General features: G+C 37.7%; 1 protein-coding gene across 1 annotated transcript in view; it reads right to left on the bottom strand.

Moving 5' to 3' along the window:
* Positions 1 to 5,592: 5,592 nt before the first annotated feature.
* LARS1 (leucyl-tRNA synthetase 1) overlaps positions 5,593 to 27,081 on the bottom strand; it is a 76,167-nt gene continuing 54,678 nt past the window's right edge. Inside the window, exons 24-32 of the mRNA XM_086701308.1 lie at positions 26,601 to 26,691; positions 25,259 to 25,399; positions 24,056 to 24,196; positions 23,693 to 23,803; positions 20,282 to 20,392; positions 17,659 to 17,763; positions 15,203 to 15,298; positions 10,693 to 10,825; positions 5,593 to 5,990 (exon numbers count right to left, since the gene is read on the bottom strand). Coding sequence (XP_086557434.1) covers positions 5,785 to 5,990; positions 10,693 to 10,825; positions 15,203 to 15,298; positions 17,659 to 17,763; positions 20,282 to 20,392; positions 23,693 to 23,803; positions 24,056 to 24,196; positions 25,259 to 25,399; positions 26,601 to 26,691 — 1,135 coding nt within the window. The 3' untranslated portion in view covers positions 5,593 to 5,784. The remainder of the gene's footprint in view (positions 5,991 to 10,692; positions 10,826 to 15,202; positions 15,299 to 17,658; positions 17,764 to 20,281; positions 20,393 to 23,692; positions 23,804 to 24,055; positions 24,197 to 25,258; positions 25,400 to 26,600; positions 26,692 to 27,081) is intronic.

Below are 27,081 nucleotides of genomic sequence, written 5' to 3'. Positions count from 1 at the left end.
GCTATGTTAACTTAAAAATGCAAGGTGTAAAATACTTATATATAACATGCTGCTTTTGCATGAGAAAAGAGAAAATAAAGTACATATATGGAGAGGACAAACTGATCGTTGCCGGAGGGAAAAGGATTTGGGGGGGTGGGCAAAGTGGATGGAGGGGAGTGGGAGGTGCAGGCTTCCAGTTATGGAATGAATGCATTATGGGAATGAAAGGCACAGCATAGGGAAGACAGTCAGTGGGACTGTAACAGTGTTGTACGGTCAGGGACAGTAGCTACATTTGTGAGCAGAGCCTAACACAAACACTTGCTGAATCACTCTATTATACACCTAAAACTAGTGTAACATTGTGTGTCGTCAACTCTACCGCAGTTTTTAAAAAGTACATATAAACACATGCTTATTTTTGGAAAAAGAAACACAGGAAAGACAATGCAGAAACTAATGAGAATGGTTAGCTGGTAATATGGTTCAACCAGAGTAAAAATTCTCTAAGTGGATCAAGTTTTGACTTTTCGAACCTTCTATTTTACTTACTCAAAAAAACCTGACCTCTACTTAGTAGATGTGCTGTCAACAGTGGTTATTGGACTGGTAATTCTGAAATGAGTAAATGTATTGAGATTACAGCATATATGAACAGAAAGAGTCCATCAGTACATAGGGATTTGAAAAGAATGATGAAAGAAAAAAATTGAGAGCAAAAGGGAAGACTCTTCTTTACAGAAGAACAATATCTAATAAATGTAAAAGAAATGGTAAAATTAAGTACTCACCTTACTGGGGTGCCTGGGTGGTTCAGTTGGTTAAGCATCTGACTCTTCATTTCAGCTCAGGTCATGATCTCAAGATCGAGCCCAGCGTCAGGCTCTGCACTGACAGTACACAGCCTGCTTGGGATTCTCTCTTTCTCTCTCTCTGCCCCTCCCCTGTTTGTATTCTCTCTCCCTCTCTCTCCTTGTCAAAATAACTAAACATTAAACCAAAAAAAAGAATCAACTTATTACAACTACCCATGTAATAATAAATGGCAGAAAACATGACCAATGAATGCTACCATTCCATGCAAGTTTGCAGGTAAACAGGATATTCATGTAAGTCTCAAAATATCACCTTACTCATTATAAAAAGGAAAAGGTATCTTTTCAATGGAGAAACCTGAAAACACCACTTTAACCAGTAATGGAAACACACCAATGTATCAATATAGCCATCCTGATGTGATAAAATGGGAAATGTCACCCATATAGTCGGTCTTGCCAAAAATTTTAAATCTGAATCTAATAATGAGAAAATAGTCAAATCCACATTGTGAGACAAAGTACTGATAACTGCCACAGTCTTCAAATATGCTAGTCATGAAAGACCAAAGAAGAAAAGCTGAGAAATTTTCTTAGTTTGAAGGAGGTCAAGAGACATGATCACAAAATGTAATGCTTGATCTTTAATTAGATCCTAAGAGTTTTAAAAAAATGATTAATGAGTTATCGGGAAATTTTATTACTTCATTTTTATTAAGAAAGCTTATTACCTAAAATTATTGCATCACGTTAAATTTCTTGAGCAAAATATATGCATGTGTGTGTATATATAGTGATTATACAGGAGACTGTCTTAGTTCTTAGGAGTTACGTGCTAAAGTATCGAAAAGTAAAGTGTCATGGTGTGTGCAACTTAAGCGTCAAATGGTTCAGAATTTTTTAAAAGTATATTCTAAATGCAAAATGGTATCCTGGGTTGGATCCTATAATAGCAAAATGATATCAGTCGAGAAACTGCTGAAATCCAAATAAAGCCTATAATGTAGTTAATAGTAAAATACCAATGCTAATTATTCACCTCTGACAACAGAACCAAGGTTATTATATGAGATGTCTGTTAACATGAGAAGAAACTGATTGAAGCATGTACAGGAACACTCTGTTTAATAGATGTAACTTTTCTGTAAATCTAAAAGTATCCCAAAATAAAAGCTTTATATAAAAATGCATATTTAGGGGCGCCTGGGTGGCTCAGTCGGTTAAGCATCTGACTTCGGCTCAGGTCATGATCTCACGGTCTGTGAGTTCAAGCCCCACGTCAGGCTGTGTGCTGACAGCTTGGAGCCTGGAGCCTGCTCCTGATTCTGGGTCTCCCGCTCTGTGACCCTCCCCCATTCATGCTCTGTCTCTCTCTGTCTCAAAAATAAATAAACATTAAAAAAAATTTTTTTTTAATAAAAAATAAATAAATAAAAATGCATATTTAGAGGAGCACCTGGGTGGCTCAGTCGGTTAAGCATCTAGCTGCTGATTTTCCCTCGGGTCGTGGTCTCATGTCTCGTGAGTTCGAGCCCTGCACTGGGCTCAGTGCTGACAGGGTGGAGCCTGCTTGGGATTCTATTCTATCTCTTTGCCCTTCCCCTGCTCATGCTGTCTCTCTCAAAATAAATAAATAAACTTTAAAAACTGCATACGTAGAGAGAGAGAAAGCAAAGGTGGCAAAATGTTAGCAACTGGTAAATCTAGGTAACAGGTATATGGCTGCTTGTTGGTCAATCTTTCCACTTTTCTGTACGTTTAAAATTTGTCAAAATAAAATGTTAAAATAAAGCTACAGAAGGTTAAAAGGATGGAGAAAGATATTCCACTGGAACACTAACCAAAAGGGAACTGATGTTATTATGATAATATCATAGCCTTTAGGCAAAAAACTTCTAAAAACAGAGGAACACTTCCTAAAAGTTTGGGGTGCTTGAGTGGCTCAGCTGGTTAAGCGTGTGACTCTTGGTTTTGGTGCAGGTCATGATTTCACAGTTCATGAGATCAAGCCCCAGACTGGGGTCTGTGCTGGCAGCTGTCTCTTCACTCTCTGCCCCTCCCCCACTTGTACACGCGCTGTCTCTTGCGCTCTCTCTCCCTCTCTCTCAAAAAAATAAACATTCTTTTAAAAAAGGAAAAAGGCCAATTTACCAGGAAGATAACAATTTAAATTGATACACACCTAATGACACAGCATCAAAATATATGAAACGAAAACTATGTGAACTGTAAGGAGGAAAATGTAAATCCATGATCTTGGTAGATTTTAGTACCCTTCTCAAAACCAAAGCAAGAAAACTGTAGGATACACATTTGAACAGTTCAGTCTGCAACTATGACCTGAAGGACATATACAGAACTCTATAACTGCAGAATAGACACTGTTTGCAGGTTCACATAGAACATGTATAGAAACAATTGTATACTGAACGGGACGCAAGCTTGTCTTTACGAGAGAAGGCACTAGGTAGGCTTCTGAAGTGCCAGCGTTGTGCTGTTCTTTGAGTGGTGATTATATAGGTTTTTGCTCTATTGGCAGATCAGTTTGCTGTTGCTAATATTTTTGTGAATTTAACTTTTAATGCTTTTAATATTTTGTGTGTATATGAAATATTTCTTATCGTTATTCAGTTTTTGTGTCTGGGCATATTTCACAACTTAAAAAGAAGTAAAATCCTTTAGGAAGGTATCAATTTCCTATCAATGCCATTAGCCCAAAGCAACCTGTTTTTCCTTTGGCATTTCAACTAACTGCTGTTCCTTCAGTGGAGCACCAGGTGAAGCAACAGGCTTATGCTTAAAGGCTTCCTTGTACGAAACTTAGATATCTTTAAACACAAGAAGCATGTTCAGCCCAGCAAGATGTTCATTCTAAGAGAGACCAAGGAAATGAACTTGCAGGAACAGAGGATCCATGAATCCCAACACACACTTAATCCAAAGCAACACAAGTTCACAGGCTCATTTTATAAAATAGGCATAATCATGCACAATATTAAAATTATTTTCCTTCCTCATTTGCTTTTTGATTTTTTGCCAAGCACATATAGTTTAATTTGCCTATAAGTTAAGTTAAACATAAGTGAGTTTGTATTTAGGCACCAGGAAAGATTACTTGAGGAATAATTTCTTGGGGAATAATCAAGGTTGTGCAGATTGAGAGCAGCAAAAGAATCTAAAGGAGGACAAACAACATGATGGTGGCCTCACAGAAACCAATACTAAGGACATGATTATAGCTGAGAGTAATCTTAAGCCAATATATCCTGGGGCTTTTTTTAAATTAATTATTAATAAGTAACACCTACTGAAGGCTTACCACTCGCCAGTTACTATGCTATATACAGGATTTTCTAAGATTGTTTCATCTAAATATCTCACAATAAGACTAGAAAGTAGACACATTATTACTTCCATTTTACAGATGAGGAAACTGAGGCTGAGTAACTGGACAAGATCCCCAAGAAGCAAATGGAAAAACTGGAAAACTAACCTGGTTTACCTAGCTTGACAGTATGTAAGCTTACCTGCCAGGCTATGCTGCCGGGCTGCAGCAGATAAATAATGACTTACACTTGATCTCTGAGGGATCTTTCAGTTCTAACACTCTATGACTTACTTCAATGACTCTATGACACAGCATTCATTTTGGCCCAGTGATGTCAAAATGTTGCAAAATAAAGAAGTTCAGTAAAATCTCTTGACATATCCTGAAGATTAGAATTCAGGTTTCTTAGGGTTATCAGAATTGGTCTCTGCACAAATTGAGCCCTTCAAGAAATGGAAATGTTTTTCTCCAATGTCATTCAATACCTAATACTTTTTCCTCATATGACAAGGAACGGCACAGACAATATCATCAAGACATTCCAGCGAGAATAAAGGAATATATCTGCAATACAGTGGGCATGATCTTTAAACACAATTGGACTTGAGACAAATTTGATAAATGAAGATTTCTGGGGGGAAAATCCTTCTTAAAATGCCTAAATTTCGGGGCACCTGCGTGGCTCAGTCAGTTAAACGTCTGACTCTTGATATCAGCTCAGGTGTTGATCTCAAGGTTGTGAGGTCAAGCCCCACATTGGTTTCTGTGCTGGGCGTGGAGCCTACTTAAAAAAACAAATATTAAAATACCTAAATTTAGTGTAGATGGTTACATAAACTGCTTCTAAACCATTGATATTAGCCTTGAAAAAAATATTATTGGTGGTTAATCGAATATATTAAAGTTAAAAAAAATCCTTATAAATACAAGACCTATTTATTCTTTATACAAAATACTTAGTGATCATAATTAAGTCAAAATATTCTCATGTGTTTTTTTAAATCATCATGAGTTCTGTTTTTTTTTAAAACAGTAAAACAAGCTAATTCACTTTTCTCTTTACCGCTAACTCCATAATGGATATAATATGAAAAGTTGCTAGATAAAGTACCCTTCATGAAAGAAACATACTGACACTTTTGTGTTAATCTGAAAGACTAGAAGTTTCTGGGGGCACCCAGGTGGTTCAGCTGCTTAAGCATCTGACTCTTGGCCTCAGCGCAGGTCATGAGCTCACAGTTGGTGAGTCACACCAGGCTTTGCACTGAAAGTGTGGAGCCTGCTTGGGATTCTCTCTCTCCCTCTCTCGGCCCCTCTCCCAGTTGCTCTCTGTCTCTGTCTCTGTCTCTCAAAATAAATAAATAAACTTAAAAAAGGAAGCTTCTAGGAAATAGCAGTAATTTGTTAAAAGACCAAAAAATAAAAAAATAAAAAATAAAAAATGATACAAACTACTTCTCTCAGAAGTCCCAAGGAGGAAAAAAATAATTTATTAGGTCTAGGAACCCAAGATGACTTGGTATAATTATGAATACATGCAGAATTTGATCATTAGAAATGAAGTCTATCAAGGTTCAGTCTTAGGTTCTCATAGCCAATCTGTAGACACAGAATAGTCGTATCTCCAGAAACCAGGATATATCTCCAATTTGCATGAGTTTAATGAACCAAATAAACAATTGTATCACCAATATCTGCCCCTAGCCCATTTTCAGTGAGATGAATTTTCTTGCTCATGAGGTCCACGTGGAAAACAGCATGCTCAGAAATGGGGGTCTTCCCGGTGTGCTCTTTTCCAAGGACAGGAACTCGCCGAGGCCCCAAGAGTGGATCATCAAATCTCATCAGCTTCACTTTAGAAAGGTCTACAGCAAAAGAAAAAAAAAAAAAAAAAAAAGATCAATTTGAGCATTTAATTACAGTCACTGACTCAAACCCATGCCTAAACCTGACAATTCATGTTTTAAACACATTGGTTGTTTACCTAAAAGATATTTGCATGAGATTATTAAATAAGACTCCATCTCAGAAAGCCAAGCTAAATCTAACACATCTCCATCCTGTCAGCTTCTACTCAGATCAAAGATTCAGAGATACAGAGATTCTACATAACACATCTCCTCAAACTATAAACCAAGAGGAAGGATGGAGTATATTTTTGAGCACTATCCTATACGGTTTCTCAAATCACTTTTTATATGCTTCAATTAACCATTTTTCAAAACATCAATCAGTCCAAAACTTATTTCTCTTTCTTGTCTTGCTCCTGGGATACATTAAAACTGCAAGTGTTGTAGCTTTTTTGGAAAGATACTTTTAGAGGAAGAATTACCACTCTAAGAAATAGCATTACCAGTTTCTTGTTTTGCTCAAAGGATGAAAAGTGTTTGTATTACCAAGCTGTTGAGAGACAAGGAGAGACAGGGAAGGACAGGGGAAAGGGCACAGCTCCCAGAGGTTTGAGCTTCTGGATGAGCTCCAACCCTACCCTGCTTGCTATTTCCCTGATCTGCTCTTATGCAAGCTGATAAGATGGCTCCTGGCAAAGAACGCACTTGTCCCTCGAACAAATTTATGATCCAAAAATCCTGCCAACAACTGAGCCTGAAAAAAAATTTATTTCAGCAATTCTGAGATGTCCCAACATCAAATGCTTTTATTTTATATAGTGGGAAAACATCACAAATGACTACAAATGCGTTTATATCTCATTCTAAGTGTAGCATGGCTAGTTATACTTAACCCGATCAACAGAAATAGAAGATATTTTCTGATTTACTTCCTACCCCTCTCTAAAGCAGATTGCTAGGTGGTCTGAGAGCTACACTCTCTCATGTTGCCTTGAGAGTATGAAGCTTAGCATGAGAGGGATAAGAGATAAAAGCAGACATTAATGCAGCTGGTGGCTATGCCAGGAGTACAAGTTATCTAGGCATTATGTTTTCTTTGGGAGACAAAGACTGAAAGGCGGCAAGTTTAGCATAGGGAGAGTGAAGCTAACAGAACAATTACCTCAGACTACCATGAAGGCAAACCCTGCCTGCAAGTCCTATTTGGGGGAGAGAGTACAATTTATCTTAACAGCTATTACAATTCAACATGCACATTGATACTAAATATTTTGCTATGGATGTGGTGAGAAGTTCTACCAGCAGGTTTTATGCATGAGGCATAAAATACATGAAATACTGTAGGTCTGCACCCCCACCTCTCGCTCTCACTTTTTCCCTCTCCCCCGCCCTTCACTATCATCCTCCTCCTCCTCCTCCTCCTCCTCCTCCTCCTCCTCCTCCTCCTCCTCCTCCTCCTCTCTTTCTCTCTCTCTCTCTCTCTCTCTCTCTCTCTCTCTCCCTTCCTCTCTGAAACAGACCTCCCTTATCATTCCAAGCAATTCTGAATCAAACTATTTCAAAGAAACCTTAATACTCAATCCGGCATCTAAGTGACAAAACATTATTTGCTTTGATGTTTCACCATGCAGCTCATTACTGCCAATAATTCTTGGAGCGATTTTACTATCTTTTCTTATCCCAGACCTCTCTCGTCACTGCAAATGTAGAAATTTAAGTCTGCAACTACACAAGAATTAAGGCACTTAGAGAAAAGATGAGAGTGATTGAAAGTCCCTAGGGACTGATAATGTGAAATGGAGCCTTTCACCTCCATGGTATCAGTTCATATGGGGCATGGGCTGGGAGTGATTTAAAGTCATTATCCTCAAATAGTTGCTCAGTGGCCTTTGTGGACAGAAATGATGGTTTTACTCCAGTTCTTCCTGGACCTAGATTATAATCACCCTCAATGCAATTGGCACTAATTGGACAACTTACTGGCTATGCAGCAAACAGAGTGAGAAATACGTTATTGAATTTCACTCCCTTCCCATCTCATACACTCAATATACTCAGCTCCTCTGGGTATCAAAGCATCCTGAGGGCTCCTGGAAAAGTCTCAAGGTTAGAGCTCTTCTGCAGATACTTGAAGGAATATCCATTTCTAACTCCACCCTAACGTTTCTATCCATTTTCGAAAATTCACAGCAGCTACAAACATCAAACTTAAAGTAGTTTATGATAATATTATTCACAGCCAGTATGACAAAGGATATAAGAATCATGCCAGAGGCCCAGCGAGAAGAAGCAAGATATAGAAAACACGTTTCAGCACAATGCTGAAGAAACTAGTCAGCCCTGTATCTGAGCATATTTTAAAGGGAGGCAATTTTAACATTACAAAACACAATGTTCAATAGAGGAATACATCCTCTCACACAGTACAACTTCAGAGTAATCCTATCGCGTGGGTCCCCACAGCTATTTTCTTTAAATGCCACCATATTATTCTTCAAAGATAAGAGTTCTGCCTTTCCCCAAATCTTCTCGTGACTTAATATATGCAACACAAAACAGCCAAATGGAAGGCCACAGGAAGGCTCCCAAGACGTTAACATCGCACAGTTTTCAAGTTCTGCATTTTGTGGCCCGTGACTTCTAAGGATGGCACTGCCTGGTTTACTGAGGGAATGTGATAAATGTCTGTAACAACATTAACGATCCCTGACATTTTGCTAAGGGAAATAAACCACCTCTTCACACCATTGTAGGATCCCACTTCTACAAGGTACCTAGAACGGTGGAATGCAAAGAGACAGGACAGCAGTGGTTACCAAGAAGTAGAGAGAGGTCGAACAGGGAGTTCCTGTTTAACAGGTACAGGGTGTCAGTGTGGATGATGGAAAAGTTCTGGAGATGAACAGTGTGACAGTTGCACAGCAATGTAAGTAAAGTTGATGCCACTGAACTGTACGTTCAAAAAGCACAAAAACAGCCAATTTTATGTTATGGATATTTCACCACAATTTTTTTAAATGTTTACAAATGAAAACTCCCTAGCCCTAACCTACTGCTGCTATACAGGGAGACATTAGTGTTTCCCTCCTGCTGGCATGCCCTTTCCCCTCGCCCTCTTGGATGTAACTTCCAAGGTCCCATCCAAACAGTGTTTTCTCTGTAAATTCATCCCTGGTCACCAGAGCTGGAAATAATCTCACTGTTTTCTGTGCTATAAACTTTATCTACACCTCCCTTATGGTATGCAGCAGTTTGTCCTTAGGTTATGATCATGTATGTGAATAGCTTCGCACCCTGCTCCTTCACTAGACACAGCCGCCTAAAGAGCAGCACTCTGTGGGCTCCCCAAAGCCCCAGGTACACACACACGAGCCGCCACATGTATACTGCATACACTCTACTCATAGTCTCTCAAAAAATGTCCACAGAAGATGAACAAATGACCTCAAAAGAACAAAAAATACGTGTAGGATGAATTCCAAAGAGCTATTTTAAGTCTTCTATGTAAATGTGATATGGCTGGCCTGAATATCGTTCCATAAATTAGGTCACTGTCTTAGATTTCGAAATCTTTTCAGAAAATTTCTATACTGATAGAATGTAACCCAATCAACTCTTGATTGCCATCAAGAAGAGAGAGCGAGAATGCAAAATAGGGAATCTGGAGATTAATTTGTCTTTATAATTTAGAAGAAAAATAATGGAAAGACACACTAACTCCCTTCACACTGCTCCCCCTTAAATGTGGCTGAATGATAGAAAAAGAAGCTGTAAATTATTATATTAAATCTAATCATAGAAGATCTAGACTTCTTCTTGGTAAGAAATTAAGATTAATTACATATTTTAACTGGAAGCATATTGTTTAGAAGAAAGAATACAAGCTATGGAGTCAAACAGACCTGAGTTTGGATTCCAACTCAAGGATGTACTTACTACCTTAATGAAACTGCAAGTTATTTAGACTTTCAGAACTCTATCTCATCATCTGCAAAAGGGGAATAATAATACCCTCTACATTCTAGAGCAGTAAAAGGATTAAATGGCTAATACATGGAAGATGCTCAATAAGTTTCACTCTGTTTCTCTTCCTTCCCCAGGAACAGACCTAGTAAGCAGGTTAATTTGAAATATTACGTGTATGTACACCTTCCGTCTGAAAACCTTTAAGAGAAGGAAATTGCTTGCTACAATTTTAAAGCTAGGCGGAGTCTTGGATAACTATCTAATCCAACTGTCCTCTTTTTACTAAAAAAGAGGTCAGTTTAGAGTTTAAGTGACATGGCCAAGTCACCAAGCTGCATAGCCACAACATCCCAAAGAGAATAGAGGCTTCCTGATTTTGAGCCCAATACTCTTTGCATAACATGCCACTGCTGTCCCTCAGCAGACCAGATGCTCCTTTCTCCCCTCTGCTTAGAACTCATCATGTCCAGGGGCGCCTGGGTGGCTCAGTCTGTCAAGTGCCCGACTTCGGCTCAGGTCATGATCTCGCAGTTCGTGGGCTCGAGCCCCGTGTCAGGCTCTGTGCTGACAGCTCAGAGCCTGGAGCCTGCTTCGGATTCTGTGTCTCCCTCTCTCTCTGCCCCTCCCCCACTCATGCTCTGTCTCTCTCTCTCTCTTTCTCAAAAATAAATAAACATTAAAAAACCTTTAAAAAAAAAAAACTCATGTCTGCAAACTACTGCCAAATGTGCATTTCAGGAAAACCATTTACCTTTGATTCCTCGGTCCATTTTCATTAAACGCCTGATTATGGAATCGCGGTTATCTCCTTGCCTGATTTCAATTTTGGTTGAGAAGTGGCCATTGGATGGCTGGGGGTTTACTAAGGAAACTGACACACCAGGCTAGGAAAATAAAGAGAAAATGATTGTTTTACAAAATCAAACTTGAATACTGCTGAGGGAGGGAAAATCTCTATAAAAGTTAGTAATGCTCAATGAAAAATTTAATGCTGGTAGTCTAATATCAAGACCAAGGGATACTCAAATATGAAATAAAAGATGTACAAAAGCTCATGCTTACAACCAAATGCCTAGGTGAAAATGACTGACTATATATATCAATACTGATGATGGAGAACAACAACAATTATATTTTCTTTTAACTCCCATCATTTATTGAGTTTCTACTATGTACCAGGCACTGTACTAAGCATTTTATAGACATGATTCCTATAAGCTGAAAGGTAGTTCTTTAAAACCTCTTTTCACAGATAAGAGCTGAGAACCAGAAACATTAACAAGGTTACAGAGCTAGTAAGAAGCAGAGCCCGGATTAAATCCCATCATATACCATACTATTTCCTACATTATATAAGCTATATAGCCAAAGACTTTGCTCATTATTTTAAGTGGAAAAAGTCAACTGAGTCTTAGGAAAAACTTAAAACATAGTAGCTTAAGGGAACGCTTGAAAGTAGCTTGACAAAAACATATTTGTAAAGGGAACTCTATTTCATGTACCTATCCAATGGGCCAAAGGACTACACTTTAAAAAAAATTTTTTTTTTAACGTTTATTTATTTTTGAGACAGAGCACAAACGGGGGAGGGTCAGAGAGAGGGAGACACAGAATCTCAAACAGGCTCCAGGCTCTGTCAGCACAGAGCCCGACGTGGGGCTCCAACTCGCAGACCGCGAAATCATGACCCGAGCCAAAGTCGGCCGCTTAACTGACTGAGCCACCCAGGCGCCCCGAAAGGACTACACTTTAAAAAGCAACAATAGGGGCGCCTGTGTGGCGCAGTCGGTTAAGCGTCCGACTTCAGCCAGGTCACGATCTCGCGGTTCGTGAGTTCGAGCCCCGCGTCAGGCTCTGGGCTGATGGCTCAGAGCCTGGAGCCTGTTTCCGATTCTGTGTCTCCCTCTCTCTCTGCCCCTCCCCCGTTCATGCTCTGTCTCTCTCTGTCCCAAAAATAAATAAACGTTGAAAAAAAAAATAATAATTTTAAAAAATAAAATAAAAAGCAACAATAGGGGCACCTCAGTGGCTCAGTCACGTAAGCATCCAACTTTGATTCAGGTCATGATTTCATGGTTCACAGGATCAAGCCCCATATCGGGCCCTGCACTGACGGTGCGGAGCCTGCTTGGGATGCTCTGTCTCCCTCTCTCTCTCTGCCCCTCCCCTACTCCCTCTCTCTCAAAATAAATAAACAAACTTAAAAAAGAAAAAAACCTTTAAAATAAATAAATGAATAAATAACCACATATTTTTAATGTAATGAGGCCTTCATTCTTTCAAATAGGCTTTTTCTCTTTGTTGCATTTTCAATTAAATGTGGTAAAGGTAACAGGATACTTATCAAGAAAAGTAGGGCATTTTATGGACTCCCACAGTTGCACTCCACCAGGCAATGGATTGAGAGCAAATAAACAGAATCTCCCAAAACTCTAAAACCTGCTTATCTTCACCAATACTGGCCAAAAACTAAGGGAATAAAAGTTATTTCTAGTATAATGTAAGATGATTCATCAATCTGGTTTATGCCAGAAGCTAAAAAATCTTAAATAACCTTATTGAACCAAGACTCATCTAAAGTAAGAAAGCTCCTTTTCACTATTTAAAAAATCTTATATATCAATTTCCACTTTATTTTTTAATAAAAGTCAGGTGTTGACACAAAAATAAACTCAAAATGGATTAAAGACCTAAATGTGAGACTTGAAAGCATGAAAATCCTGGAAGAGAGCAGAGGCAGCACTTTCTCTGACATCGGTCATAACGATATTTTTCTAGGTATGTCTCCTGAGACAGGGGAAACAAAAGCAAAAATAAACTCTTGGGACTATATCAAAATAAAAAGTTCCTGCACAGAGAAGGAAACAGCAAAACTAAAAGGCAACCTACTGAATGGGAGAAGATATTTGCAAATGACATATGAGATAAAGGGTTAGTATCTAAAATATGTAAAGTACTGACACAAATCAACACCCAAAACACAAATAATCCAATTAAAAAATGGGCAGGAGAGCCTGAGTGGCTCCGTCCGTTAAGCTTCCGACTTCAGTTCAGGTCATGATCTCACAGTTCATGAGTTCGAGCCCTGCATCAGGCTCTATGCTGACAGCCTGCTTTTGGATCCTGTGTCTCCTTCTCTCTCTGCCGCTCCCTCACTCAGTCTTGGTCTCCCCCCCCCCCTTTCTCTCTCTCTCTTGAAAATAAATAAACATAAAAAAAAAACTTTTTTTAATGGGCAGAAGACGTGAACATTCTCCAAAGAAGATGTAGAGATGGCCAACAGACACATGGAAAGACACTCAGCATCACTCATTATCAGGAAAATGCAAATCAAAACTACAATGAGAACACCTCACACCTGTCAGAATGGCTAAAAATTAACAACACAAGAAACAACAGGTGTTGGCAAGGACATGGAGAAAAAGGGACCCTCATGCACTGTTGGTGGGAATGCAAACTGTTGCAGTCACTCTGGAAGACAACATGAAAGTTCCTCAAAAAGCTGAAAATAGAACTACCATATGATCCAGTAATTCCACTACTGGGTATTTACACAAAGAATAGGAAAACACTAATTTAAATGGATACATACACCCATATGTTTATTCAGCATTATTTACAATAGCCAAATTATGGAAACAGCCCAAATGTCCATCAATTGATAAATAGATAAAGAAGATGTGGGGTGTCTGTGTGTGTGTATAAATAGAAATATATAAATATATATAGAATGGACTGTTACTCAGCCATAAAAGAGAATGAAATCTTGCCATTTGCAACAACATGCACAGATGTAGGGATTATACTGCTAAGTGAAATAAGTCAGTCAGAGAAATACCATACTGATTGCACTCACATGTGGAATTTAAGAAACGAAACAAACGAACAAAGCAAAAAGAGACAAACACAAAAACAGACTCTTAACTATAGAGAACAAACTGATGGCTACCAGAGGGGAGGTGGCTGGGGGGGATGGTTGAAATAGGTGATGGGGATTAAGAGTACATTTATCATGGCAAGTACTGAGTAATGTACAGAATTGTTGAATCACTGTATTGCACACCTGAAACTAATATAACACTGTTAACTATACTGGAATTAAAATTAATAAAAAAAGAAAAAAAAAGGTTAAAAAAATCAGGTTTTGAAAATCCTATTTTGAAGGGCACATGCACCCCAATGTTTACAGCAATGCTATCAACAAGAGCCAAAGTATGGAAAGAGCCCCAATATTCATCAACGGATGAATGGATAAAGAAGATGTGGTGTATGTTAGGATGTCCTTGGAACCACAGTAGAGGGGACGGCCATCTTGCCAGCTCAACCCAACGAAAAGTTGCCAGAACAAATTGGAGGTCAACCAATCACCGAGCGACAGCACGACCTGATGCGAAAAAGGCCCACCCAGACCTAAACCCGGAACCGCTGCAGCTTAAAAACCCCACCCCACCACACCTGGGTGCGACTTCCCTGACTCCTCTCTCTCTCTCCCTGAGTCACGGAACCTTGCCCGAACTTAGTTCCCAAATAAAACCTTTGACTGCTAAAATTTTTTAGCCTCTGACTCCTATCTTTACCCTGCCTTACGCCTGACCCTAACAGTTATATATATACAATGGTTATTACTCAGCAATCAAAGAGAATGAAATCTTGCCATTTCCAATTACGTGGATAGAACTGGAGGGTATTAGCTAAGCGAAATTAGTCAGAGAAAGACAGCTATCATATGGCTTTACTCATATGAGTAATTTAAGATACAAAACAGATGAACATAAGGGAAGGGAAGCAAAAATAATATAAAAACAGGGAGGGGGACAAACACATAAGAGACTCTTAAATACAGAGAACAAACAGAGGGGCTGCTGGAGGGGTTGTGGGAGGGGGGATGGGCTAAATGGGTAAAGGGCAGTAAGGAATCTACTCCTGAAATCACTGTTGCACTATAAACTAACTTGCATGTAAATTTAAAAAATAATTAATTAAAAAAAAAAGAAAATCACATTTTGATTTTTAAACCCACATGTAACATCTGATGCCACCCATAAGAGCAGAGTGAAGGAAAGTGAGCACAGCATCAACCAGAGAATTAGAAGAGCTCAAATCCAGCCTCTTATCTAACAAACTGTGGCTTAGACCAAAGCAATCACTTTGCATCTCTGCACCTCATTTCCTTCCATCTTTCAATGACGAGCTTGGATATAATATCTAAGGTCTCTTCTAGCTCTAAAATACAATGATTCAGTGAAATCATTTCAACTTACTTCTGTTCTAAAAACATTAAGTGGTTTCCCAGGACAGCAATCTTCCCTGATTTTATCTTCTGCTTCGGAGGCAAACTTGACTTCTATGTGTTCTAGCTAAATACAAGGAGGGAAAATGAAAGTCATTAGTATCACTTAATATGACTGCAATTAATCATCACCTCATTTCACCAAAGAGGAAAACTAGCTTCTCCACTTAACATGAAATGGTCTGTGTATTCCTCAGGAAGCCAGCCAAGCACAGGACAGGACTAAGAGACCGCTCTGAAACTCAGGATCAAATGCTCCCACAGATAACATTGTTTCAAACGCAAAAGACTATGGGGCTCCTGGGTGGCTCAGTCAGGTAAGTGTCCAACTTCAGCTCAGGTCATGATCTCATGGCTTGTGAGCTTCAGCCTGGAGTCAGGCTCTGTGCTGACAGCTCAGAGCCTGGAGTCTGCTTGGGATTCTGTGTCTCCCTCTCTCTCTGCCCCTCCACTGCTCACACTCTCTCTCTAAAATAAATAAACATTAAAAAAAACAAAGAAAGAAAAATAAAAGAAAGAGACTAAATCATTTTTATGTCCATCAAAAAAAATTTTTTCTTAAGAACATGGTCTTTAATTATTAGACCATTAGACTTTATTAATTTCAAATAAACATTAAATGACATCTATAATCTATAATCAATTATTTAACTCTTCTTAAATGTCTCATGGTATTATTGACATAGTCATGTTTACCATTTTCTATAGTGAAATCTAGCATCTACCTGCTATATCAGAGAAAATGAAAAACAGGATAAAAGAGGTTTCTGGAAAACCTCAGAAATGTAGTATAATGTATATGCCTGAATATAAGATGACCTTCAATATAACCTGTCCCCATTGTCCCAATGAAAAAAATACAAGAACTTTTTTGACCTCCAGGTATATGAACATTTAGAAATATGCACAAATGACTACCATTATTAATTATTAACTCATTTGTAATTATATGACATAAAGTGCTTATTTAGAAATAACTTTATTACCATATTTCATGGAACAATTTCATTCAAAATATACACTTGCATGTTTTAACTCAAATGTCTTCATTATCACTTGAAGCACTTTTTTGAGTCCTCTAACACAGTTTTCTAGGGCAAATTATCTTTCCTTCTGCCTAAGTTGTCTGAGCGAGAGCATTTTTAGAAACTATATATGAAGTGACTGGGGCAGAAAGGTAGAATGGGGAGAAACTCACAATTAGGTGAAAGCTATTGGTAGTGTCTTAGTTCCTGAGTTGAGGAGTAAATTCAGGAATATTCATTACATTATTAACTTTAAAAAAATCCAGAACAAGACCAGGCATGGACCTTGATACTATCTCATGGACAAAGGATTCTAATTAAGCCAATTCTGTAAATTGGAGGTCTCAATGGGAGAGAGGAAAAAAAAGAAGCAATTCAGTGTGTCTTATAATATGAGAGACTTTGAAAGCATTTAAATATAAACATAAGGTCTCCCCTCATTTTTTTAAGGAGAATTGTGGGAGGAAAAACCAGGCACATACAATTAGTATTTTATGTATAAATTAATTGATAGGGGCACCTGGGAGGTTCCATCAGTTGAGCAAACGACTACTGATTTCAGCTGGAGTTGCGATCCTGGGGTCATGGGGTCAAGCCCCACACCGGGCTCTACACTGAGTGTGTAGCCTGCTTGACATTTTCTCTCTCTTCCTCTGCCTCTCCCCCACTCTTGCTCTTTCTCTATCTCTCTCTCTCTCAATAAGTAAATAAATAAATTAAAAATAGGGGCTCCTGGGTGGCTCAGTCGGTTAAGCGTCTGACTTTGGCTCAGGTCATGATCTCACGGTTCGTGAGTTCGAGCCCCGTGTCGGGCTCTGTGCTGACAGCTCAGAGCCTGGAGCCTGTTTCAGATTCTGTGTCTCCCTCTCTCTCTCTGACCCTCCCCCATTCATGCTCTGTCTCTCTCTGTCTCAAGAGTAAATAAACGTTAAAAAATATTTAAAAAAATAATTAATTAATTAAAAATAAAGTAACTGAGAAATGGAATAAGATCACAATCATTTTTTAATTCCTGCAACTTCTATACCCATCCATTCTCCTCCCTCCAAAAATATTTTTGACAGGTATATTTGGCAAAGGTACTAAACACAGAAGATGTTTATAAAAAGGTTTATTATAAAACAAAAGATGGGGTGCCTGGGTGGCTCAGTTGGTTAAGCATCCGACTTTGGCTCAGGTCATGATCTCTCCGTCTGTGAGTTTGAGCCCTGCATTGGGCTCTGTGCTAACAGTTCAGTGCCTGGAGCCTGCTCCGATTCTGTGTCTCCCTCTCTCTCTGACCCTCCCCCACTTGAGTCTCTCTCTCTCTCTCAAAATTAAACATTAAAAATATATATATAAAACAAAAATGGACTATATTTACTACAGTGAACTAGTTGTTACAATCCCTGGCCCCTTGTACCTCCAGGGAGTTGGTCAGGTAGACTATATTCTCCATCAGCACTGCCTGTTCATCAAACTCTAATTGCAAATCCAGAACACGAGGTCCCATCTTCTCCAGATTTTCCTAATAGCCAAAACAGTTTTGAAAAATAAAAATCACATTAAGAATACGTTGAAATGAATACATTTCCTCCAAAGCAATCATTCTTCTCTCAACTGATAAAATCTTCAAATTTGAACAGTTGAAGGAAAGGCCTTGGACTCATGGTTTCCCTTATCTATGTTTGTTCGTTAATGAAATTATTGGCTCAGAATAATTATCATTTGAGGTATGATAAGACTAAGGCAACACCGAAAAGCCTGGAGGGACAAGGTTTTCAGATTTATAAAAGAAATAGCATTTTATCATTGTTTATTTAGAATGACTTAATATGCAAGCCCAAAGAATTCACTTTGACAAGGAATCAAACAAATGTGTGGAAATATCCCTTCAGGTAACCGAAAAGAAAGAAAAAAAAATCTTTTTTTAATTTTCTAAGATAATACATCTTTAAAGCTAGTTCAGAGAATAGTGAATTAATAATAAACAAACAAAAAATTTCTACAAATTAAAAAAAAAATTTAGGTTATATTGGTACTGAGATAATCTGATAGCACATGATAAACAATTTATTCTTAATTTTCTTGAACATGAAACAAAATATCTGCCACTCAAAATATAACCTTCGAGAGCCAAGCTTATATCCACAAGTATAGCTAACTGCCTAGAACATGCTGCACTAAATGAAAGCGACCTGACAAGATTCCTAATACTCACTGTTTTCACTTACTGTCCAACCGGTTTCTTGTCCTGTGAAAAAGTGCTAGAAGCCATTTTCTTATTCTCAGATTTACAAAACGCTTTTCGAAAAAGTTTCAAACCATTAATTTGCCTGGCAAGTCCCCAATATTACTGGAAAAAAAAATACTACTACTGAAACAATCTAACACTGGTTTTCTAAAAAGCCACCTCTTGGATCTAGTATCATTTAACTACAGAACTTGTCAAATGAGTTTCACTGGATTCTTTAAAATACATAATCAAACTTAATTGCCTTTGCAATCAATAATGAAATATTTTGTTGGATCCATGTATTGACAACGGATCTGGCATTTTGACCAGTGGCACTAGCTAAGTAGGGAACCAATGAATTAGGGACATATCAGCATATATATTATAACTTGATTGGTGTAGGTCAATCCAAAATTCTAAATTATTTCTGAAACTTCAAAGACCATAGGCTCAGAGAGTTGATTTTGGTCTAGGAGAATGAAAAGGCTTTCCTAAGAATACGATCTACTCCAATACAGGACAATCTAGAATTTTGGTCTCCATCACGCAGGCATCTGTAGCCTAGAAGATTAAAGAATTAATCTAAGCTATAAGAATAACCACCATGTTCCAAGCAGAGTGAAATATACTAATTTACATTAAAAAAATTTACTAAGCCTACCTTTTGACAGAAAGTGTGTTGAGTATATTACTTCATGTATTCCTCACAGCATTCCTAAAATGTAGGTTTTATTAATTTCCTCATTTTACAGATGAAAAACTATGTGGCCCAGAGAATTTAAGTGATTTATCTAAGGTCTCAAAACTAAGAAGTGATGGACAAAAAGGATTTGGACCAAGATCTATCTGATCCCAGAGCCTGAGATCAGCAGAAACATACAGCCATCTGTTTCTCTTTAAGAAATGCAATAAATCAGGGGCGCCTGGGTGGCTCAGTCGGTTGGTTAAACGTCCAACTTCAGCTCAGATCATGATCTCGCGGTCTGTGAGTTCGAGCTGCCTGTTGGGCTCTGTGCTGACAGCTCAGAGCCTGGAGCCCGCTTCTGATTCTGTGTCTCCCACTCTCTGTGCCCCTCCCCCACTCACGCTCTGTCTCTCTCACTCTCAAAAATGAATAAATGTTAAAAAAAATTTTTTTTAATGCAATAAATCAGTTATTTCTCTGAAGAAAGCTAAGCGTCTAATGCAATGATTTCTCAACAGGAGAGGTGGGGGGGGGGGTGGAGCATATTATGTCCCCAAGAGTCATTTGGCAATGTCTCGAGACATTTTGGGGTCCAAACTTGAGCAGGTGAGGAGGATGTTCTATTGCCATCTAGTGGGTAGAAGCCAAAAATACTGCAAAACATCCTATAATGCTCAGGATAGCCTCCCACAACAGAGAACTATCAGCCCACAGTATCAACAGACCACTGTTGAGAAACTCTGGTCTAACCACTATAATCAATGTTTATCCTCTTAAGCAAAACCTATCCAAATGTACTACCTTGGTTCCAGCAACAGGAGCTAACAAAAACACCCTAATGTAAGCCAAAAACAATATGGATCCCCCCTAAACAGAAAAGAAGGTAGAACATGAAGAGAATCATTTAGTGTAACAATTCTAGTTTTTCTTCCACAACGCATATTTTCATATACTCAGCAATTGTACAGATAAACCCCCAAAATGATCGCTCATTTGTCACAACCACTGATTGAAAAGTGCTATTTTAGCAGATTTCCTGGGAAAGACTATACTCAAAGTTCCCCCTTCCTTCTACCATCTAACCATTACTCACATAGTCACTGCTACATGAGGTCCACAGCTTACCTTAATCATGGCAACAAATGGCATCACTTTCTTCATATATTTCTTCAATTCTGGCAAACTGCCCAGTTCGCTAGCAATGATTTTGTTATCAGGCAATTTTCTGCTGTTGCCCTAAAAAAATAGGTTGGAGAAGAATGTGGAGAAAAGTATTTTTTAAATAATGCGAAATAGTACATGTACCTGCAGGAAGTCGGCCATAGAATGGTGGCCTCTACTAGTCTGTTAGAATACAGTAGAAAATGGTGCAGCCCCAAGCATCATGGGGAAATGAAACATGAATGTATAATATGGAAGGGAATCTCCTATTCCCTCTAAATTTAAAGGATATATGTTTTTTGGGAAGGCAAAGAAAATAGGTGCATCCTGTTGAACATTTAATTTTCCCTTACACTAAAAACACCTCCATGATTGTAACTTTAGATCTTATCCAGTGAGAAAACAAAATAGTCTTATAAAGATCTTGTTTGTCTCCAAACCTGTAAAAACATGTCATTAGTCATATCAAAATGAAAACTACACAACCATTATACAAGATTTATATAATGTCTGCTTTTCAACACTCCTTATAAATTGTTACCACAAATGTGAAAAAAAAAAAAATCCTTGGCTATCAACCTATTAAAAAGACTATCATTTAGGAACGCCTGTTGATACTATTGGCTATCAACCTAGTAAAAATAGTATCATTTCAGTTAAGCGTCCGAACTCTTGATTTTGGTTCAGGTTGTGATCTCTCACACTGACAGCACAGAGCCTGCTTGGGATTCCCTCTCTTCCTCTTTCTCTGCCCTTCCCCTGCCTGCGTGCTCCCACGCTTGATCTCTTTCTCTCTCTCTGTCTCTAACTAAATAAACTTTAAAAATAGTATCATTTCGAACTACTGGGACCTTACGAAGATAAAAAGCTTCTGCACAGCAAAGGAAACAACCAACAAAATTAAAAAGCAACCAACGGAATGGGAAAAGATATTTGCAAATGACATATTGGACAAATACCGGACTCAGATATCACCTCACGCCAGTCAGAGTGGCCAAAATGAACAAATCAGGAGACTATAGATGCTGGAGAGGATGTGGAGAAACGGGAACCCTCTTGCACTGTTGGTGGGAATGCAAACTGGTGTAGCTGCTCTGGAAAACAGTGTGGAGGTTCCTCAAAAAATTAAAAATAGACCTACCCTATGACCCAGCAATAGCACTGCTAGGTATTTACCCAAGGGATACAGGAGTACTGATGTATAGGGGCACTTGTACCCCAAGGTTTATAGCAGCATTCTCAACAATAGCCAAATTATGGAAAGAGCCTAAATGTCCATCAAACGATGAATGGATAAAGAAATTGTGGTTTATATACACAACGGAGTACTATGTGGCAATGAGAAAGAATGAAATATGGCCCTTTGTAGCAACGTGGATGGAAGTGGAGAGTGTGATGCTAAGTGAAATAAGCCATACAGAGAAAGAGATACCATATGGTTTCACTCTTATGTGGATCCTGAGAAACTTAACAGAAACCCATGGGGGAAGGGAAGGAAAGAAAAAAACAAAAAGAGGTTAGAGTGGAAGAGAGCCAAAGCATAAGAGACTCTTAAAAACTGAGAACAAACTGAGGGTTGATGGGGGGGTGGGAGGGAGGGGAGGGTGGGTGATGGGTATTGAGGAGGGCACCTTTTGGGATGAGCACTGGGTGTTGTATGGAAACCAATTTGACAATAAATTTCATATATTGAAAAAATAAATAAAAATAAAAACAGTATTTCTATCTACTCACAAATAAATGCCTATATCATATATCACTAATAAGCTGAGTCCCAAATGTGCTGTCTGAATTTCATTTCATTTCTGCAAACACAAGTAGCCCCTTCTACAGAGTGACAAATGAAGCAAGTAGCCTTTTCAGAATTTTCGGTGACTTATTTTTTCCTTATTCTAAAAGCATGGCATCAAAACCAAGGGTTGGGAATGAATCTAAATGAAAAGTAGTGTATAGTAAAATTTCTGATAATCTATTTACTTTCAACTCTAACCTTTACTAAGGTACAGGGGGAAAAAAACTTTCTCCACTTGTCAATGTGCTGTTTTAAAATACGTACGGAAAAGAGGATACGAAACACTCCTTTCCCTTATGTCATCAAAATGGTACCGTATACAACGTAAGGACATCCTCCTTTATTATAAAAACTAACATTTAGCTCTTTTGGATGAAAACAAACAAACATTTTTTAAAAAGCTGACCATTCCAAATAATGCCCAAAGATGATGAAACCATATGATATCTAGTCACTGATTACTAAATAAAAATATTAACCTCTCAAAGAATAGCAGTTTTTAATAAAAGATGCATTTTTAAATATCTGCAACATTACATTCTGTATTTGGCTCTCCTCCTGCCTCCTTGAAAATGCTGGTATGAATATGTAACCCACTGGGTGCAATTTCATTTCTCTACCTACCAAAATGGCTTTTACTTTTTTAGTTAGCGTAAGTCAAAATCTGCAAGCAATTCTACAGACCACGTTCTATTTCCATTACACACAATCAAATGAAGAGGCAGCTCTCCATAAAAATAGGCTCACAAGGAGTACAAAAACACTTGCTCTTCTCTTTCCATCAAATTTTACAAATTTTTAATTAAGTATGGAAATTTCTGAAATAAAAGCTCAATAAAATTCTCAAAAATTAAAGCTAAAAATTTTCCCTTCATGTTACTGCTTTATGCTTTGGCCATAATCACTATTTTGTCTCTTCTTTAAGTGTACCTTCACAGTCTGTGTCTATCAATAACTGTTCCTGAGCAAAACTTCAACAACATATACTTAGTTTCTATTTTTCCAATGTGAAAGAAAAAAGATAGATGAACTTTTTTCTTTAGGGAAACTTAGAACTAAGTGTTAAGTGTTGAGTTTCCTTTAAATTCGACAATCATATTTAATAGCTATTTACCGGACGGAGCCAAAAACAACGAGCTCTCCATTTCTACGAGTAATTAGCAAATTGACCATTCTGTTTTAAATTACTCAAGAGCCAAGCTTCAGATTTTTTTAAAACATAACTAAGTTAAGGCTTCATGAATCCCAGGGTTCAAGCCACAATCAACTCAAAAGGCAAACTCAGTCCTTTGGCTTCATAATTTTAACCACATATGAGAAAGTCTCATTATCTTTTAATTACATATGACTAGATCCAATGTGTTTTTGTAAGAAAGCTTCAGAAATGATAAAAAAAAAAAAAAGTAACTTTTCCCTCAGGATCCACTTAAGAGCCAGCAAGGCTAACAAAAAACTTTCCAGGCCTAAAGACAATTAGACAAAGTCGCCCGTCTTCCTTCTCCCGGACATTGTCAGCACCCTCCAAACAAAACAGCACAGGCAGCACCCAACAATGTAGGGGGAAAGTCTGCAGAGAGCATCACCTCAAAGTGATTACGGAGCACTGACAGGGTGATATGTTGCCAAGGAGGATAGCTCTTCGCCACGTAGATGGTGCAATGTGAAGGCTTCTGAGGCGGTTGCTTGTCAGTCTTCTACGGGGCAAAAGAAAGGAAAGACAACATTTCATCACTTTTGTATAAATCAAAGATGAGAGAACCCTCTCCTGGTACATACCACTACTGCCTCGGACGTTAACAAGCACACACGTACTACAAAATGGACTTAGCAGTAAAGATATCCTGACACATTTGAACAATAATTGTCTTAAATTCCATTCATAGCAAATGTTACTGAACTAATAACTTTTAAGGAACAATCTTTAAAAAAAAAAAAAATGACTTCACCTTCCCCTTAGCAGGCATCATATAGTTCTTGAGTCGCAATCTAAGGTCATGTGCTACTTCCATGAGATACTGTGAGGAACGTATCAAGGCTTCATCCACGGGCCCCGCCAGAGGCCATGAAGCATTCATAATTGAGTCAGGCTTTAAGAAAAAAACAAAAAAAAAAAAAAAAAAAAACAGTTCAGGGGGATTAAACAACACAACTATTTTATGGTTCTTGATTACATTTCCATACCAAGGCTACCATCTGTAATTGCGTGCTCGAAGTTCAAACCTTACTACCCATAACACACTTCCACAGCCCCTGATCTAATGTTCCCTAGAATTCAAGCTGTGAAGTCTGACTCTACATTCTTAATTAGCATCCATTTGTACAAGCGTATTAATACCCACACACAGATGCTCACTTTCAAAGAAAATTATGTAATGCTAATTTGCCTAAATTTAATCTTTATTACATAAATTATACAAACTCTCAGTTTTTATCCTATTAATACACCCAGTTTTGAAAGCATGGCTATTCAGGATATATATCATGGGCACATTTTTGCATTGTTCATGCATTAGAAAAATACAAAGGAGTTTGGCTTATAAAGTTGAAAAGGAATTATTAAACCATCCAATCGGTTTATCTGCAAGCCTAGGAGAAATAATTGAATTTACCTTCACAGTAAGTAAGGATGCTAATATAAAGCCCTAAATATGCAGCCCTACATATGCCAGAAATTTTATATAAAACAAAAATATTTATGCAAAGAGACACTTCTATCTTGTTAAAAGCTGCTCATAACAGTCATTTATATATATTTCTCAGGATTTTCACCTTTTAACAGTTGGAAAAAACAGAATTAGTTATCTATGTATTCAAATTAAATGTATTTTTAAAATATATTAAAATGTATTTTCCTAACAAGAATTAGGTGATAACAAGAATTTCCTAACAAGAATTAGGTGATAAGATGCGTAGTCCCATGTTTTTAAAATATACACACGGCGTGTATATAAATTAAGGCACGTATATGATGTATCTGTCTAAACAGAAGGTAGCTTGGGTTTAATTTGCTATAATGATTACGAGATGATGAGTCCAACATTAGCCTTGAAATATTCTTTTTCAGTCTTCTCCTCTTAAGTAACATTATTCTGTATTTATTTAATAAGGGCCAAATCAAAACTGCCCAAATCTTAAATGTATACAGATACCTTTCCCAGGAGTGTCCAGATGTGCTCACAGAGATGTGGACAGAATGGAGCCAAGAGAAGGGTCTGAACTTCAATAAAGCGGAACACAAGGTCTCTGTGCATCCCTTCGATGGCTAATTCACGGTATTTATCTTTGGCAGCCTACAAAATTTGAAATTATTTATCATTTTCTTCCCATACTTCGTTAAAAAAAAAACAATAAAAGAAAAAATGCAGTACCTCTATTTTAATGCATTTTTAAGCTTTTAGTCTTTCCAAATTCCACAATGAATTTTCATAAAAGTTTTACTTCATTTTTTTAAAGAAATCTCTACACCCAATGTGGGGTTCAAACCCACAACCCTGAGATCAAGAGTCACAAGCTCTACCAACTGAGCCAGCCAGGCACCCCAGTTTTACTACATTTCTAACACCTTGCAATTAAATGTGTACCAATCATTGTCAAAAAATATTATGGTTTTATATTAATGATTCTCAAAAAAAATTTTTTTAAGACATTTTAAAAATACATTAACAGACATAAAGGCTGCACAATTTAAACTGCATATTAAGGGCTGACGATGCTCTGAATAGCCTATAAGAAAGATATTAAGTATCAAAAATGGCTATAAATACGACACACTGCTATGTTCAGCACTTATCCTTATTTAACCACATCTATGAAAAGCAAGTTACATAAATCCCAATGTGATATTTTACAAAACTGATTGAGGAAACCTACATTTTTACTTTAAGCACTTGAACTGCCAAACTTGAGGAAATACTGACACCTTGTGGAAAACATCAGAACACGCTTCTTTTCAAACCAATGGCAATTAGTTACAGTTTTGCCTTTATGTTTTATCAATTTAAAATGTTCTCCTGCAAAATGTGGCTGGTTTTTAGACTTAACCTCTTTATTAACTCACAGCTCTACTAGAAACAGAAATACTTATATTACGTGAACACAACCGAAAGAATATCAAAGAGAAATATTTAAAATCACAATTACTTAGGAATTTAAAAACTGCTTGGGAACAATTTCAGTCTCTATTCATTCATTTTTGAGAGACAGAGACAGAGAGAGAGACAGAGCATGAACAGGGGAGGGACAGAGAGAGAGGGAGACACAGAATCCGAAAAAGGCTCCAGGCTCTGAGCTGTCAGCACAGAGTCCGACATGGGGTTCGAACTCACGAACTGTGAGATCATGACCTGAGCCAAAGTCAGATGCATTCGACTGAGCCACGCAGGCACCCCGTCAGTCTCTATTTTAGTTATTATGTTATAGCAGGAGGGAAAAAGGGTGAAATACATCATATCCATACTAACACAGCTTACAGCTACTAAAAGAAAGGCCTACCTGAAATTCAAAAAACCCTGTTTTCAAAGCTTCTTTAAACATCATCTTTTCATAATTTTGATCTGTTTTTATAATTCCTGCATTCATCTCACTATTGAATAGGGAAAAAAAGATGACTGAGTTTAAATGCAAGTACACAAAAATATAAATAACTGCTGCATATACTAATAAGCAGTATAATGAGAACACCTGAAACATTTAAGACCACTCAACCACAAAACCAGTTAACAGCAGTTAGCGATGTCCTTGTTTAACAATTTCTTGATGGAAACTTTATCATGAAGTCCAAAATACAATATGAAAACAGCTTAACAAAGGAGCTAGTCGGATTTACTTGCTGCATTTTAAACAACTAACATTGGCTGTTAAAAAAATTTTTCTCATGCTACCTATGGCCCTCTTTTTTTTTTTTTTTTTACTTTTGTGTCAGTAATTTTTTTTTTATTAACTTGTTTTATTTTTTTTTAATTTACACCCAAAT

Source organism: Puma concolor, chromosome A1 (genome assembly GCF_028749965.1).
Source record: "Puma concolor isolate L17-30 chromosome A1, mPumCon1.1.hap2, whole genome shotgun sequence".
Lineage (NCBI taxonomy): Eukaryota > Metazoa > Chordata > Mammalia > Carnivora > Felidae > Puma > Puma concolor.
Note: the sequence above shows the minus strand (reverse complement) of the source record. Positions and strands in the feature narration are given on the sequence as shown.